The sequence below is a fragment of the Phaseolus vulgaris genome, chromosome 2 (genome assembly GCF_051622355.1).
Source record: "Phaseolus vulgaris cultivar YP4 chromosome 2, ASM5162235v1, whole genome shotgun sequence".
In the NCBI taxonomy this organism is placed as follows: domain Eukaryota; kingdom Viridiplantae; phylum Streptophyta; class Magnoliopsida; order Fabales; family Fabaceae; genus Phaseolus; species Phaseolus vulgaris.
The window spans coordinates 23415029-23429874 of record NC_143499.1 but is presented as its reverse complement, the minus strand read 5'-3'; the positions used below and the strand labels follow the sequence as shown (position 1 = coordinate 23429874).

The 14846-nt window shown below is 45.4% G+C and overlaps 1 protein-coding gene across 1 annotated transcript; it reads right to left on the bottom strand.

The window, feature by feature from the left end:
• Window positions 1–4786: 4786 nt before the first annotated feature.
• Window positions 4787–6217, bottom strand: LOC137809224 (uncharacterized). Its single transcript, XM_068610358.2, has 2 exons — window positions 5712–6217; window positions 4787–4817 (listed from the first exon to the last, which is right to left on the bottom strand). Exons 1-2 carry the CDS (start codon window positions 6215–6217, stop codon window positions 4787–4789), a joined length of 537 nt encoding a protein of 178 aa, XP_068466459.2.
• Window positions 6218–14846: the final 8629 nt, after the last annotated feature.

Below are 14846 nucleotides of genomic sequence, written 5' to 3'. Positions count from 1 at the left end.
ATGTCTAAGGTTCCTTGGAGAATGTCCCTGCGCCGTTATTACACAATCTTAGTGTAATCTGGTGCATGGAACTTCCCTTAACTGGAGTGCAACGACTAACAAAATGGCCGCCTAGGTACCAACTTGTGCACCAAGTCTATGGGGCCATCTGTTCTGTGGGTGCCCTAAGTATTCACATGCCATGCATGCAGCTTCCTTTGGAAACCCTAACCCTAATGGGCCTTAGCGCTTCCAGGAACTATTTACTCATGTCGCGCCTGAATGCGCTATACACACCACCTGCATGGATCCCTCGTGACTTAGGCTTTCCTCATTTATGATGTTTTCAACTGATAACTGTGTAATTCTCGGACCTACCTTACGTGGCCCAATATAACTGTTCAAACCGTTAACGTCCGATCTCTCCCTCTTCTGGGGAGGTCTGATGTCGATCTCCAACGTCGAGGTCCATGGTACCAATGTCCGAAGACTGACCAACACCCTGATATGTGTATCTGGGGCCCACCTTACGTGGCCCATCTTTACTATCAGGCACCGATGTGCGATGTTTGAGGTCAGTCATTGGAGTCGATGACCGAGGACTGGTCGGTACACAAGCCCCCAGTCTCAAGATGTAACTTGTTTCAGCGAAGAGACTAAGTGATCTTCCTAGGCGACCTTTGTGGCACTGGGTAACGGGATGTGACAGTACATCGAAGTGACGTCTCACCACACTTTTTAAATCAGCCTACACGTGGCAAGATCAACGTCTCTCACTTGTTGGCGTTTGCGCTTCTTCGTTTACTATTTAAACCTTTAAACCCTCACGCTCTCTTTACTGTTTCATTACTTTCACTTAAGCAAATCATTTCCGAGCATTTCTCTCGTTCGAAACGCTCTCACTTCCTCTTTCAAAACTCAAAACTTCGAACCCTACTCGATCAAAGGTATGAACTTTACTTGTTGTTTGCTCTTGCTTTATGAATATGCTGCCCATAACATGCTATAACTGTTCTAGGACTGTTTATGTTTTCTACATTTTAGGTTTTCTGCACTCTACGTTTCCTTTGTTTTTCGCTTTGAGTCTCTATTTTTCTGGGTTTCATGAGTCATGCCACTGTCTTCTTCTAAACCCTCGCTTTCTTCTTTTCTCTTCTTCCTTTTTAGCTTTTTTTGAGATGGTCAGAACCAAAACAACACCAAACCCTCCTCCTCCTATTAACTACAAAACCCTCTACCACTGGGCTCCAGAGAAACTCTTGGCCGAGACCTTCGAAATGAAAACCTTTAAAGACATCGACACATACAAGCAGGGTGAGTCTCAGGACAAGTTTCATGTCTTTGGGAAGGAGCTTGACGCATACCTAAAGGTTTTGCCTTTCCGGGAAGGCATTCCCGTTTGTGCTGATGATTGTGGGGACCCTGGCGAGCCCTTTTTCTTCATGTACACTACGGTCTTGAAGCGGCTCTACTTACCGAGGTCAACGTGGCCCCAACCCAGCTACATCCTAACAGCTGGGCGTTCGTGCGAGCCTTTGCAACCATCTCGGGCACCTATCTTAAGTAGACATCTTCCTTTATTTCTTCAAGGCTAAGAACCCGAGAAAGAGGCTGTGGATGAGCTTCAACGGGGTGGCAGGGAGAGTCTTCCTGACCCTTTTCCAGCAGTCATACAAGGGCTTCAAGAAGAAGTTCTTGAAGATTTGCTGCAGCATCCACGACCCCACCCTTCTAGACGGATTTCCCCTCTATTGGGTGGAGAAGCCTGGACTCAAAACTCCAAGGAGTCTAGAGGACCTAACTCCGCAAGATCGTGAGATGTGCCAACTCCTTTCGGGCTTGGGAGTGGTGTTTGACACCGCTAAGCTGATCAAGCTCGAGTTCTGCGCCAAAGCTCTTAAGAGCTATATTGGTACTATTCTTATTTATGCTTCACATTGATTGCCAATTGCATGTTGTTTAGTTTCTTATCTTTTGTTGTTTCTATGCAGACATGGCCCTTAACGAGGAGAAAAAGAAAAAAACTGGCTGAGTTGCTTGCCAAGCAAAGGGCTGCTGCTGCTGGCGCGGGTACTTCAAACCCTCCTCCCCCTACCACCTCTGCCCCCAACTCATCTGACCCAGCCCCTGATGGCGATAGGCTAAAAGGGGTGGTGGTGGCCGCTGGTACAGAAGATGAGGATACCTCCTCGGGCCTTATCTTTAAGAGGCAAAGGGTGGGCTATGTCGAGGCGCCAGCGCATTTAGCATACGATGGCCATGCGTCATCCTTCAGAGACAACCCTCAGAGCGCCTCCTCCCCTCGCGACCTTATCATGCATGAAGGTGGGGGGGGGAGGGGGGAAGCTCTTGAAGATCACTAGGCACCTCCTGCCGTTGAGCTCCCAGCCATCCTCCAGCAAGCTCTTAAATGCTTTCAAAACCAAGAGGTGGTGGACAGCCTGAGTGAGGACCCCACCCAAGGCCGTGTGGCTCAAGGCCTTGGGGAGTATCTTATCGCATCCAGCCTCTCCCTGTCCAAGGTGCAAGAGTTTCAAGCTGGGATGGCGAAGCTGAGGGAAGAGTTAGCTCTCCTGACCAAGGTCTCATCCACACACGAAGCCGCCTTCAACAAAGAGCCGATGAGCCTTCGACAATCTGAGAAGGAATCTAAGAGGCTTCTTTCGAGAAGTCCCAAAAGGCTCGTCAGTCTGAGTTGAAGCCTCCTACCTCTCCGCAACAAAGTGATTGAACTGGAGGAAAAGGTAGAGGAGGTGCAGGCCAAGATGGCCAAGCTGGAGGAGAGGACCACCCAACGCGAGGTTCAACTAGGCCAGGTTGAGAGGGAACTTGCTGAGAAGTTTGAACTCTTCAAGAAAACAGAAGAAAAGCTCACCAACAACGCTGTAGATGCTTATGGTGAGAGGTTTCAAGATGCCATGGCTCAGTTTTCCTGCGTGCATCCCGAGGTGGATCTTTCCCTTTTTGCGGAGTCGAAGTGGGTTGTTGATGGGTAGCTCGTGCCCAGAGAGTAGCTTCTTTTTGTAACTTAACCTCTTGACGAACAATTCGTACCTTGTATATATATATATATATATATTTATGAACATCTGCTCTTTCTTTAATCTTTCTGTCTTAGTTCTTTGCTTGCATTAACTTCTACTAACAACATCTTCGACATAGATTCACCTCTTAGGTAGAGCGCTTAAGTCCACCTGCTTTAACTTCTCTTGACCTTTATTGTCTTTAAGGCATTGGTGACATGTGCGCAAACCCTTAACCGACCTAATCTTTGTCGTACGAAGATAAGGAAAACTCCTCCTGTTGTTTTTGATCTTCCTCTTGCAAGATAAGGGAAAGGTCTCCCTACTGGTCCCTGCCCTCTTTAGGTCGACGAGCATGCCTTGTTAGTAACATTGGTGAACCACACCGTTCTCGACCTTGCTTCGTGAGGGCAAAAGTGAATTTAACTGGCGAACCATACTGTTCGTCCCTGGTGTTACCACACAAGAGGGATGCTCACTTAGGAACCATACTATTCCCAACCTTGGTGTTTCTAACCCAAGGGAACGGTTCGTAACCAACCTCATCCTCGCCCATGGGGCAAGGGAGGATGTAAATGTCGAACCATGTTGTTCGACCTTGGCGTTCCCACGCAAGAGGGAGGCTCACTAAGGAACCATTATATTCCCAATCTTGGTGTTTCTAACCCAAGTGAACGGTCCGTAACTGGCCACGTCCTCGCCCATTGGGCAAGGGAGGATTTAATTATTGAATCATATTGTTCGACCTTGGCGTTCCCACGCAAGAGGGAGGCTCACTGAGGAAGCATGCTATTCGAGTCTTAGTGTTTCTAACCCAAGTGAACAGTTCGTAATTGACCTCGTCCTCGCCACTTAGGGCAGGGGAGGATTTAACTATTGAACCATACAACCTTGGCGTTCCCACGCAAGAGGGAGGCTCACTGAGGAACCATACTATTCCCAATCTTGGTGTTTCTAACCCAAGTGAACGGTTCGTAACTGGCCTCATCCTTGTTGTACGAAGTCAAGGGACAGGTCTTTTAACAGTTGAACCATACTATTCTCAGCCTTGGTGAACTCACATGAGAGGGAGGCTCACTGAGGAACCATACTATTCCCAATCTTGGTGTATCAATCTCAGGGAGAGGTTCATTAACTGCACTACACAACATACTTCTTAACTGAATAACTGAAATTTTATTGGGTGACCTCGTTAAAAATCCCTTATAAGGGAAAAAGAGTGTTCCCTAAAACCGTGTACAATGCAAACCCTTAGGGTTGGTCGCGTTCCAAGTACGAGGGATCGCCCCACCTTCTAATGTCTCGAGCCTGTACGCTCCATTCCCAAGGGCCTCTATCACTCTGAAAGGACCAGTCCACCTGGGGGACAACTTGTTCTGCGACCTAAAACTGCCGACGCCTCAACTTGGAGCTGTATTTGTACTCCACCCTTCTCTTCAAGGCCTCAGCCTTGATCCTTGCTTCCTCCCTTACTTCGTCCAGCAGATCCAGGTTCACCTTCCTCTCTTCATTGGACTTTTCGACCACGAAGTTTTGGAAACGTGGCGAGTTCTCCTGGATTTCTACTGGAATCATTGCGTTCGAATTGTACACTAAGCTAAAGGGTGTTTCTCTAGTTGTGGACTGGGGAGTAGTGTCGTAAGTCCACACAATTCTAGGAACTTCTTCTGCCCAGGTCCCTTTGGCTTTATCTAGCCTTCTCTTCAGACTTCTGAGCAGAACTCAGTTGGCATACTCGACCTATCCGTTTGTCTGGGGATGTTCGACCGATGCGAACACCTGCTTTACTCCCAACTCCGTACATAGTTTGCCCAACTGTTGGCTCATAAATTGGGTACCGTTATCAGACACCAACCGTTTTGGGATTCCAAAGCGGCACACTATGTTCTTCCACACAAAGTGTTGGATCTTGTGGGCTGTGATCTGCGCTACTGACTCAGCCTCTATCCACTCTGTGAAGTATTCTATGGCAACCATGACGTACTTCATCTGCCGCACTACTAAATGAAAAGGCCCTAGAATGTCGATCCCCCAAGTATGAAATGGCCATGGGCTATAGATCGACCTCAGCTCCTCTGGAGGCGCCTTGTGCCAGTCAGCGTGTTGTTGGCACTGCTTGCACTATTGTACATACCCCATACAGTCTTCCCTCATGGTTGGCCAGTAATATCCTGCACGAATGGCCTTTGATGAGAGAGATCGGTCGTCGATGTGCTACCGCATATCCCTTCATGTAGTTTTGCCATAATGCGCGTGCATTGCTCACCATTTACACACACCAGGATAGGGTGGGTGAATCCATGCCTGAATAACTTTCCATCGATCAAGGTGTACTTGCTTTAATTTTTCTTTATTTTTCTAGCTTCTGTAGGCTCTAGTGGGAGTATCCCATCAGCCAAATAGCGTTGGTAGGGTGTCATCCAGGTTTCTCCTGTTTCGACTTGGTAAACTGGCGACGACCTTTCCCTAGCAACTGGGTACACGCTTATTCTAGGCGTTTTTAACGTATCCTGCGTTAACGACCAATGACTCCTCCTCACCCCTTCCGATGTGCTAATCTGCTGGACTTCTACCATATTGTTTATGGTAGTTCGAGGTGTCCTCAAGGTCTCCTGAATGACTGTCCTCTATATACCCCCCTTGCCCGAACTGGCGAGCTTTGCAAGCAAGTCTGCTCGGGCATTCTGTTTTCTAGGTACGTGGACTAACTTGAACATCTCAAATGTCTCCCTCAGAACCTGGACATACTCTAGATATGTAGCCATCTGAGGGTCTTTAGCCTGGTATTCCCCCGTGACCTGACCTGTGACTAATAAGGAATCACTCTTAGCCAGCAAACCTTTCACACTCATCTCTTTAGCTGGCAACATTTCAGCGATTAGGGCCTCATACTCTGCCTGGTTGTTACTGGCCTTGAAAACGAACCGCAAGGCCTGCTCAATTAGTAACCCATTTGACCATTCCAAGATGACACCAACCCCATTAGTTTGTTGGTTGGAGGATCCATCTACAGAGAGTACCCATTTGAAACCTGCTCCTTCTTGGTGTGTGGCTGCCGAGGAGAGCTCCACTACGAAGTAAGCATAAACCTGACCTTTAATGGGGCCTCTAGGCTCATACTGCACATCAAACTCTGATAGCTCCATTGTCCATCGCACCATCCTGCCTGCCACATCTGGCTTCTGTAAGACCTTGCGAATTGGCAGGTTTGTCATCACTATTACGGTAAAGCTCTAGAAGTAGTGGCGAAGTCTTCGCGCTAAGAACACTACTGCCAGAGCCACTTTTCCTATGGCCTGGTATCTCACCTCTGGCCCCTGCAACACTTTGCCAACAAAGTAGATCGGCTTCTACACCTGGTCTTGCTCTTGCCGCAGAACTGAACTGATTGCCTTTTCTGTAACCGTGAAGTATAGACGAAGTGGAGTACCTAGCTGCGGCTTGCACAACACTGGTGGACTGGCCAAGTACTCCTTCAGTTTTAGGAACTCCTCTTCGCACTCTCTGGTCCATACGAACCTGTTATTTCTCTTTAGGCACTGGAAATAAGGATGCCCCTTATCTTCTCCTGTTGATACGAATCTGGACAGAGCGGCCATGCGCCTTGTCAACTGCTGCACCTCCTTAACTGAAATCGGGCTCCTCATTGCTATTATCGCAGCGCACTTTTCAGGATTTGCCTCTATCCCACGTTCAGTGACTAGGAACCCCAAGAACTTGCCTGCCTCTACCCCGAACACACACTTCTCTAGGTTCAACTTCAACCTGTACTTGGCTATTGTGGTGAATAGCTCTTCAAGGTCTATTACATGTTGCTCCCTCTGCTGGGAGCTAACTACCATGTCATCCACATATGCTTGGACATTCCGCCCTAGCATGGGCGCTAACACTTTTTCCATTAGCCTTTGGTATGTCGCCCCTGCATTTTTAAGCCCAAAGGATATCACCTTATAACAGTAACAAGACAACTCTGTCATGAACGCTATCTTCCACTCGTCCCTGAGTTGCATCATGATCTGGTTGTAACCAGAAAGGGCATCCAGGAAGCTGAGTAGTCTGCAACCGGACGCACTGTCCACCAAAGCGTCAATATTGGGTAGCGGGTTGGAGTTCTTTGGACAGACCTTGTTGAGGTTTGTGAAGTCGATGCATATCCTCCATTTCCCACTGGCCTTCTTTACTAGCACCACATTCGCCCGCCACTCAGGGTACTGAATCTCCCTGATGTGGCCAACCCTTAGCAGTTTCTCTGTCTCTTCTCAGACGACCTGACGCCTCTCCTCGTTGAACTTTCGTCTTCTCTGGTGAGCAGGTCGGACCTGGGGGTCCATGGTGATACGATGACACATGAAGTCAGGATCTATGGCAGGCATGTTAGAGGCAGACCGCGCAAAAGCATCAAGGTGTCGTGCTATGACTTTGAAAATTTGATCCTGTGCCTCTTGGCCTAAGGATTTGTAAAGCTTGAACATCTTCCCACCGATCTCCCTTTCCAACACGTCTTCGGCAGGTTCGGGCCTTCTCTCCCGGGCGATCTCTGCACGGGTGACCCCTTCTTCCCTTGGAGGCTGAGTGGTAAAACCGAACACTGCTCTCTTCGTCTTGAGGCTATTTTTGTAATACTTCTGATGGAGATCAAGATCAAGAGAACATAGAGGTCAATCAACAAGATCAAGAAGAGGTGGAGGCACAAATAGAAGACGCCCATGGAGGTCAAAGTCCACCTCAAAGGCTTACAAGAAGCATGTTTAAAGCTTTAGGAGCTAGAGGACATTTATTTTCTATTTTTGTAATTTCTTTAGTTGAAGGTGCTTAGAGGGAAACTTTAGAAACCTCTATTGTTAAAGCATCTTTTAGTCTTTAGTTAGGAGTCTTAGGGGGGTGTGTTAGTAGATAGGTGTAGAAGTAAAATAGGAGGTGCCAAAGTGAAGGAAGGAATCACACCTTCCTCATGACTTGAAATAGGCGCCGGTTTTAGCTTGTTTTAGGAGGGAAATTTGAATTGTTTTAGCTTGCATTTTCAGCACCTTAGGCTATAAATAGAGGTGCTCTCTTTGTAAAATTCAGATTTGAATTTATCTAAAGAAACTATACTCAAAATTGGAGTGAGCATTGGAGAGCTTTTGAGCCTTCTTCTCTAGTCTTATCTTGAAGGATCATGGTTTCCTCAAGTGGCGGCTTGCACACTCATCTAGGAGCATCCATACTTCTAGTGGCGTGATCATCCAACCATTCTTCCATCTTCATGAGCATTCTCTTCTCCTTCCTTTCTTCTCTTGTTAATTTCCTTGTCTTAGCTTGTTTCCTAGTTGTTTTGGTTCGGCAATTTCAGCTTGTTATTGTGTAGCTTTGGTTCATTTGTGTTCTTGGCTGTTTTTCATCTTTTCTTCTTCAATTCCAGCAATTTGATTCGGTACCTTACTGTTTTGTTTTGTTAGTTAGTGTTTTTGCCTTTCCTCCATCTCTTTTGGTTCAATTTGACAATATGTGGAACATCCAAATGAGTTTGGGATTTGGTACTAGTTTTTGGTGAGTTCTTGTCTTAGAACAATGATCCAACTCTAAGAAAAGTGCCTCAATAATGTCCAGCTCAAGGTGATTCCTAAGAATGTCAAGAATCATTCTCCATATGGCTAGTGGAATCACATCAACTTCTTAGCCTCTTTCTGATCAGACTTGATGGTAATCACCGTACCTTCGAGGGAAGGTAACTTCATCTTCATGTGCCTCGTGGAGGCCACCGCTGCCCAAAAGTATATTATAGGCTGATGGAGCGTTAACGACGAGGTGCTTGATATTTGTGGTGCACGAGGTTGTGCCATCCGTGAAGGTCGTCCTCAGCTCTATGTATGCACGTACCTCCACCTGGTCTCCAGCGAAACCATACAAGCAACCGGTATAAGGCCTCAAGTGGTCTGGAGACAACTATAGCTTGTTGAAGGTCGACCAGAACATCACATCGGCCGAGCTTCCTTGGTCCACGAGGACGTGATGCACCCTTCTCCTTGCCGTTACAACTGAAATCACCATTGGATCGTTGTCGTGTGGGACGACATCCTGACGGTCGGCCTTGGTGAAGACGAGGTTGACATCGGGAGTATTATCTGCCTCCTGCACCTCTACTGCCGTCACCACTCGCGCGTACTTCTTCTGCTGGGAGGCGATGCATCCTCCTCCTGAGAAACCTCCAGAGATGGTGTTGATTTAACCATAATGGGCACCTCGTGCCCCTGATCTGTTCCTGCGGCCACCAACGCCTGATCTTCCTGCGGCTCCTGGAGGTAGTCCTTCAAGAAGCCGCTTTTCACTTGCTCATCCAATTGGTGTGCCAGGGCCAAGCAGTTGCGTATGGGGTGGCCATATGTTCGGTGGAATTCACACCAAGCGTTTTTTTGGGCCCCATCTTTTTGTCTATTTTCGGGGGCATCTTCAATCTTGCCGCTATGTTAGGAATAGCGATCAGCTCCTTGAGCTCTACACGAAAATTATGCTTTGGGGGTGGGTCCGTGTGCGCGTTCCAGTCTTGGGCTTCTTGTAGGGTTGTTGCCTTCCCGTGCCCTTCTTCTCTGTGGTCACCTCGTGCACCCTCATGGGTTGAGGTTGACCTGCTGCTCGAGGTCGGACAGGATCGACGAAGGCAAGTTTCTCTGTGACTCGATCGTTTGCAGCGATGTGCGCCAAAGCCCGCCTGATCTCGCAAAATGTCTTTGGGTAGAACCAGTGCAGTGATTCACTGAAGGGTCCCAGCAACATTCCCTTGGTGAAGGCGTGCACCGTCATGGCCTCATCTGTGGGTTTTAACCTCACCACCTGGACTCCAAACCTATTTAAGAACTCCTTTAAGGACTCTCCCTGGTACTGTTTGATGTCAAAGATATCGTAGGAGATTCGAGGGGGAGCCCTGTTGATAAGGTACTGCTCTGTGAACAGCGTTGCGAACTAGTCAAAGGCAGTGATGTGTCCATTAGGGAGACTGAGGAACCATTCCAACATCGCGCCTGCCAACGTGATCATCAGTAGCTTGCAGTATACATCATCAGATCCCCCTATGAGCATCATCTGGGTGTGGAACGCTGTGAGGTGAGCCTCTGCGTCCTCTACACATGTGAAGGTGACTTTCGGGCCCAGAGACGTGGTTGGCAACGCAGTATCCATAATCGCCTGAGAGAACGGCATGGCACGTGCCCTAAGAGGTACGGGTAGGGCACGCTTATGCTCATCCACCGCGCGTTCCCCTGCCTGTTGCAAATCTCTGCGCAGTTCCTCATTGGTTTTGCGTAGCTCTTCGTTGTCTGCCTGTGATGCGGCTATTTCAACCCTAGATGTCGCCACCGTCTTCTAGAGGGCGCGCATGGTCTCCATGAGTTGTTGCATGGTGACGTTTTCCCCTCCAGGGGGCACGATACCTGTGGCCACAATAGATCCTTGCCTCGTACTCCTCATATCGTTGGTAAAAACTCTTAACACGATTGCGAGTGGGACCTTGTTTTATCGGGTCCCACGGTGGGCGCCAAATGTTCTCGCCGGTTGACTCGAACGGCAGCCTTTGGCCCTCCTATCTCCGCATGAGAATCGAACTTCCTTGGTTGAAGAATCTCTCAATTGCAAACACAAAGGGCGCCTTGACGGCCGTTTGTACTCCGACGCTCAAGTCAGTATAAGGGCAAAGAAACACTAAGTGTATAAAGTAGTTTCAGTCTTAGAAACTGTGTACCTTGCTAGAGTTCTTAGCACTCTTTATATAGGTTGAAACTAGGGTTTAACTTTGTTCCCTTACCCATGTCTAGGGTTCCTTGGAGAATGTCTGATGTGATTCCAATAGCCACATAGAACAAGATTCTTGACACTTTGAGGAATCACCTTGAGCTGGAAAATGTAGAGGCACTTTCTTAGAAGTTGGATCATGGTTCTAAGATCAAGAACTCACCAAAACAAGTACCAAATCCCAAACTCATTTGGATGAACCAAATATTGTCAAATTGAATCAACAAAGGAGAAGGAAAAGAATAAACCGAACAGAATTGAACTTAAAAACAAAAGAACCGAACAGAATTTAAAAACTAAACAGAATATAGGTGCTGGAAAATTAAAGGAACCGAAACAAAAACAACTCAAAACTCAAGGCAACAAGAACAAATTGAAGAAGAAGAAAGGAAGGAGAAGAGAATGCTCATGAAGATGGAGGAATGGTTGGATGATCACGCCACTAGAAGAATGGATGCTCCTAGATGAGTGTGGAAGCCGCCACTTGAGGAAACCATGGTCCTTCAAGATAAGACTAGAGAAGAAGCTCAAAGCTCTCCAAATGCTCACTCCAATTTTGAGTATAGTTTCTTTAGATAAAATTCAAATCTGAATTTTACAAAGGAAGCACCTCTATTTATAGCCTAAGGTGCTGAAAAATAGGTGGGAAATTTCAAATAAACTCATTTGAAATTCCCACCAAAAACAAGTCACATGGGAGGTGTGACCTTTTTCTACTATGACACCTCCCAAAAACTACACCTACACCTATCTACTAATACACCCCCCTAAAGGTCCTATTTAAAACCTAAAAGATGCTATAACAAAAGAGGTTTCTAAGGTTTCCCTCTAAGCACCTTCAACTAAAGACACTACAAAAAGAGAAAATAAATGTCCTCTTGCTCCCAAGGCTTTGAACATGCTTCTTGTAATCCTTTGAGGTGGACTTTGACCTCCATGGGCATCCTCCATTTGTGCCTCCACCTCTTCTTGAGCTTGATGAGTGGCCTCCATGTTCTCTTGGGCTTGATCTCCATCAATGTCCCTGCGCCGCTATTACACAATCGTAGTGTAATCTGGTGCATGGAACTTTCCTTAAGTGGATTGCAACGACTAAAAGAATGGTCGCTTGGGTACCAACTTGTGCACCAAGTCTTTGGGGCCATCTGTTCTACGGGTGCCCTAAGTATTCATGTGCCATGCATGCAGCTTCCTTCGGAAACCTTAACCCTAATGGGCCTTAGCGCTTCTAGGAACTATTTACTCGTGTTGTGCTTGAATGCGCTATACACACCACCTGCATGGATCCCTCGTGACTTAGGCTTTCCTCATATCTGATGTTTTCAACTGATAACTGTGTAATTCTTGGACCCACCTTACGTGGCTCAATATAAATGTTCAGACCGTTGACGTTCGATCTCTCCCTCTTATGGCGAGGTCTGATGTCGACATCCAACGTCGAGGTCCATGGTACCAATGTCCGAAGACTGACCAACACCCTGATATGTGTATCTGGGGCCCACCTTACGTGGCCCATCTTTACTATCAGGCATCGGTGTGCGATGTCTGAGGTCAGTCACTGGAGTCGATGACCAAGGACTGGTCGGTACAACTTTCAAAAGGTAAATCCAACTTTGAGAATGTCTTGGCATCTCAAAATTGTGTTTTTGGAAAAACTGGATTAGGTTTTAATCCACAGAGTAAGCAAGATAAGTTTTCAAAGTCTTTTCCAAAACTGCCAGAAAAACAACTGATTGAAAAGTCGAAACAACCGGTTGTTACATGCTTTTATTGCATTAAGAGAGGTCACTCTGTTAGATTCTGAAAATTAGAAAATATTTTATTGCTAAAGGTATTGTGAGATGGATTCCCAAAGACTCTAAAGTTCTCAGTGATAAATGTAATACAAAAGGACCCACTTTTGTAAGGGGACCAAATCTTGGTACTTGAATTTGTCTTTTGTAGGGATATTTGATGGAAAACATGGAGCTATGGTACCTGGATAGTGGTTGTTCTAAACACATGATTGGGGATAAATCTAGGTTTATGAACATCACTTTCAAACAAGAAGGGCATGTGACATATAGAGACAACAACAAGGGAAGGATTCTTGGAAGAGGCTCTATAGAAGACAAGAACAACTTATTGATTCATGATGTCTTGTATGTGGAAGGTCTAAAACACAACTTGCTTAGCATTAGCCAACTGTGTGACAAGGGTTATCAAGTAATCTTCAAACCAAATTCCTGTGAGATCGGCCTTTCCAACTCAAAGGAAGTAATGTTGATTGGTAAAAGAATCAACAATGTTTATCTTTTAGTTATCTATTCTTCTTGTTCCATTGGTTGTCTTCTTTCTAAACATGATAAATCTTGGTTATGGTATAGAAGAATAGCCCATATTTACATGAATCATTTGAACAAATTGATTTCAAAAGATCTTGTGATAGGGTTACCCAATCTCTATTTGAGAAGGACCACATATGTGAAGCATGTCAAAAGGGGAAACAAATCAAACATTCCTTCAAATTAAAAAATGTTGTTTCATCTTCAAAACCCCTTGAGCTGCTGCACATGGACTTGTTTGGTCCTTCAAGAACCATGAGTCTTGGCGGTAACTATTATGCTCTTGTTATTGTTGATGATTTTTCTAGGTACACATGGACACTCTTCTTGGAATCAAAGAGTGATGCTTTCTCTGCCTTCAAAAATCTTGCTAGAAGACTACAAAACACATAAAGCAGTAGCATTGGTTCTATAAGGAGTGATCATGGAAGGAAATTTCAAAATGAGAAATTCAGCAAATTTTGTGAAAAGATGGGGATCTTGCACAAAGAACTCCTGAACAGAATGGAGTAGTGGAAAGAAAGAACATATCTCTTGAAGAATTAGCAAGAACCATGCTAAGTGAATCCTCCTTATCCAAATATTTTTGGGTTGATGTTGTTAGCACCTTTTGTTATGTGATGAATAAAGTGCTCATAAGGCCAATCTTGAAGAAAACTCCTTATGAACTCTTCAATGGAAGGAAGCCAAACATTAGTCACCTAAAAATGTTTGGATGCAGCTGTTTTGTTCTGAATAATGGGAAAGAAAATATGGGAAAGTTTGATGAAAAAGTTGACAATGGCATCTTTATTGGCTATTCCTCAAATAGTCATGCTTATAGGGTCTACAACAAGAGACTCATGATTGTAGAAGAATCTGTTCATGTGGTGTTTGATGAAATTGATCACAAAGATATGAAATTCTCGAAGAACAACACAAAAGAAGATGAACAGAACATCATTCTGCAGAAGCTGGAATCCTGTCCAGAAAAACAACCGATTGATTCGTCGAAACAACCGGTTGATATTCTGCAGCAGGATAAGTTGCCTAAAGAATGGATAATTCCAAGGGATCTGTTAGTGGAAAACATGATTGGGCAGAAAAAGGAGGGTATTTCTACACGAAGTACTATCTCAAACTTCCGCAGGAACACAACTTTTGTCACTCAAGTTGAACCAAGGAAAATTGAAGAAGCTCTTAATGATGAGAAATGGGTGGCTACAATGCATGAAGAGCTGAAATAGTTCACTAGGAATGATGTATGGTTTCTAGTTCCCAGGTCAGATGAGATGAACATCATTGGATCTAAATGGGTCTTCAGAAACAAGTTAGATGAGCCTGCTGTGATTACTAGAAACAAGGCAGGACTAGCTGCCAAAGGTTACAATCAAGAAGAAGGAATTGATTATGGTGAAACCTGATGGAGATCAAGTAAGAGAGGATTTTACTAATGGAGGAAGAGGCCATCCAACCAAACATTTAAAGTTCTTCCTTCTAGTCCTCTCAAAAATTAAAGAAGAATTAAATAAAAAGAGGATCAAGCCCAAAGCCAACAAGAATTCAAGAATGGGCTCCAATTAATATCTTTCTTTATAATTTATTTTGTATAAATTTGTAAAACATATAGGAGTAGTGTTTAGGAAGGTACTAAGAGGGAAACCAAAAAGACATCTCTTTTTGTAAGTACCTTAGGTGTTAGTTTTTAGGAAGAAACTAGAAAGTTGTCTCTTCACACTCCTTTAGGCGCTAGAATAGAAGGAGTTGGAAGGTGACC

What these genes read in the sequence shown, in the direction of transcription:
- LOC137809224 (XM_068610358.2), bottom strand. Translation starts at nt 6,217, where the DNA reads ATGACAAACCTGCCAATTCGCAAGGTCTTACAGAAGCCAGATGTGGCA. An exon ending in GAGACATTTGAGATGTTCAA is followed by an intron (nt 4,818 to 5,711) that starts GTTAGTCCACGT and finishes ATGAGCCAACAG; the next exon opens with TTGGGCAAACTATGTACGGA.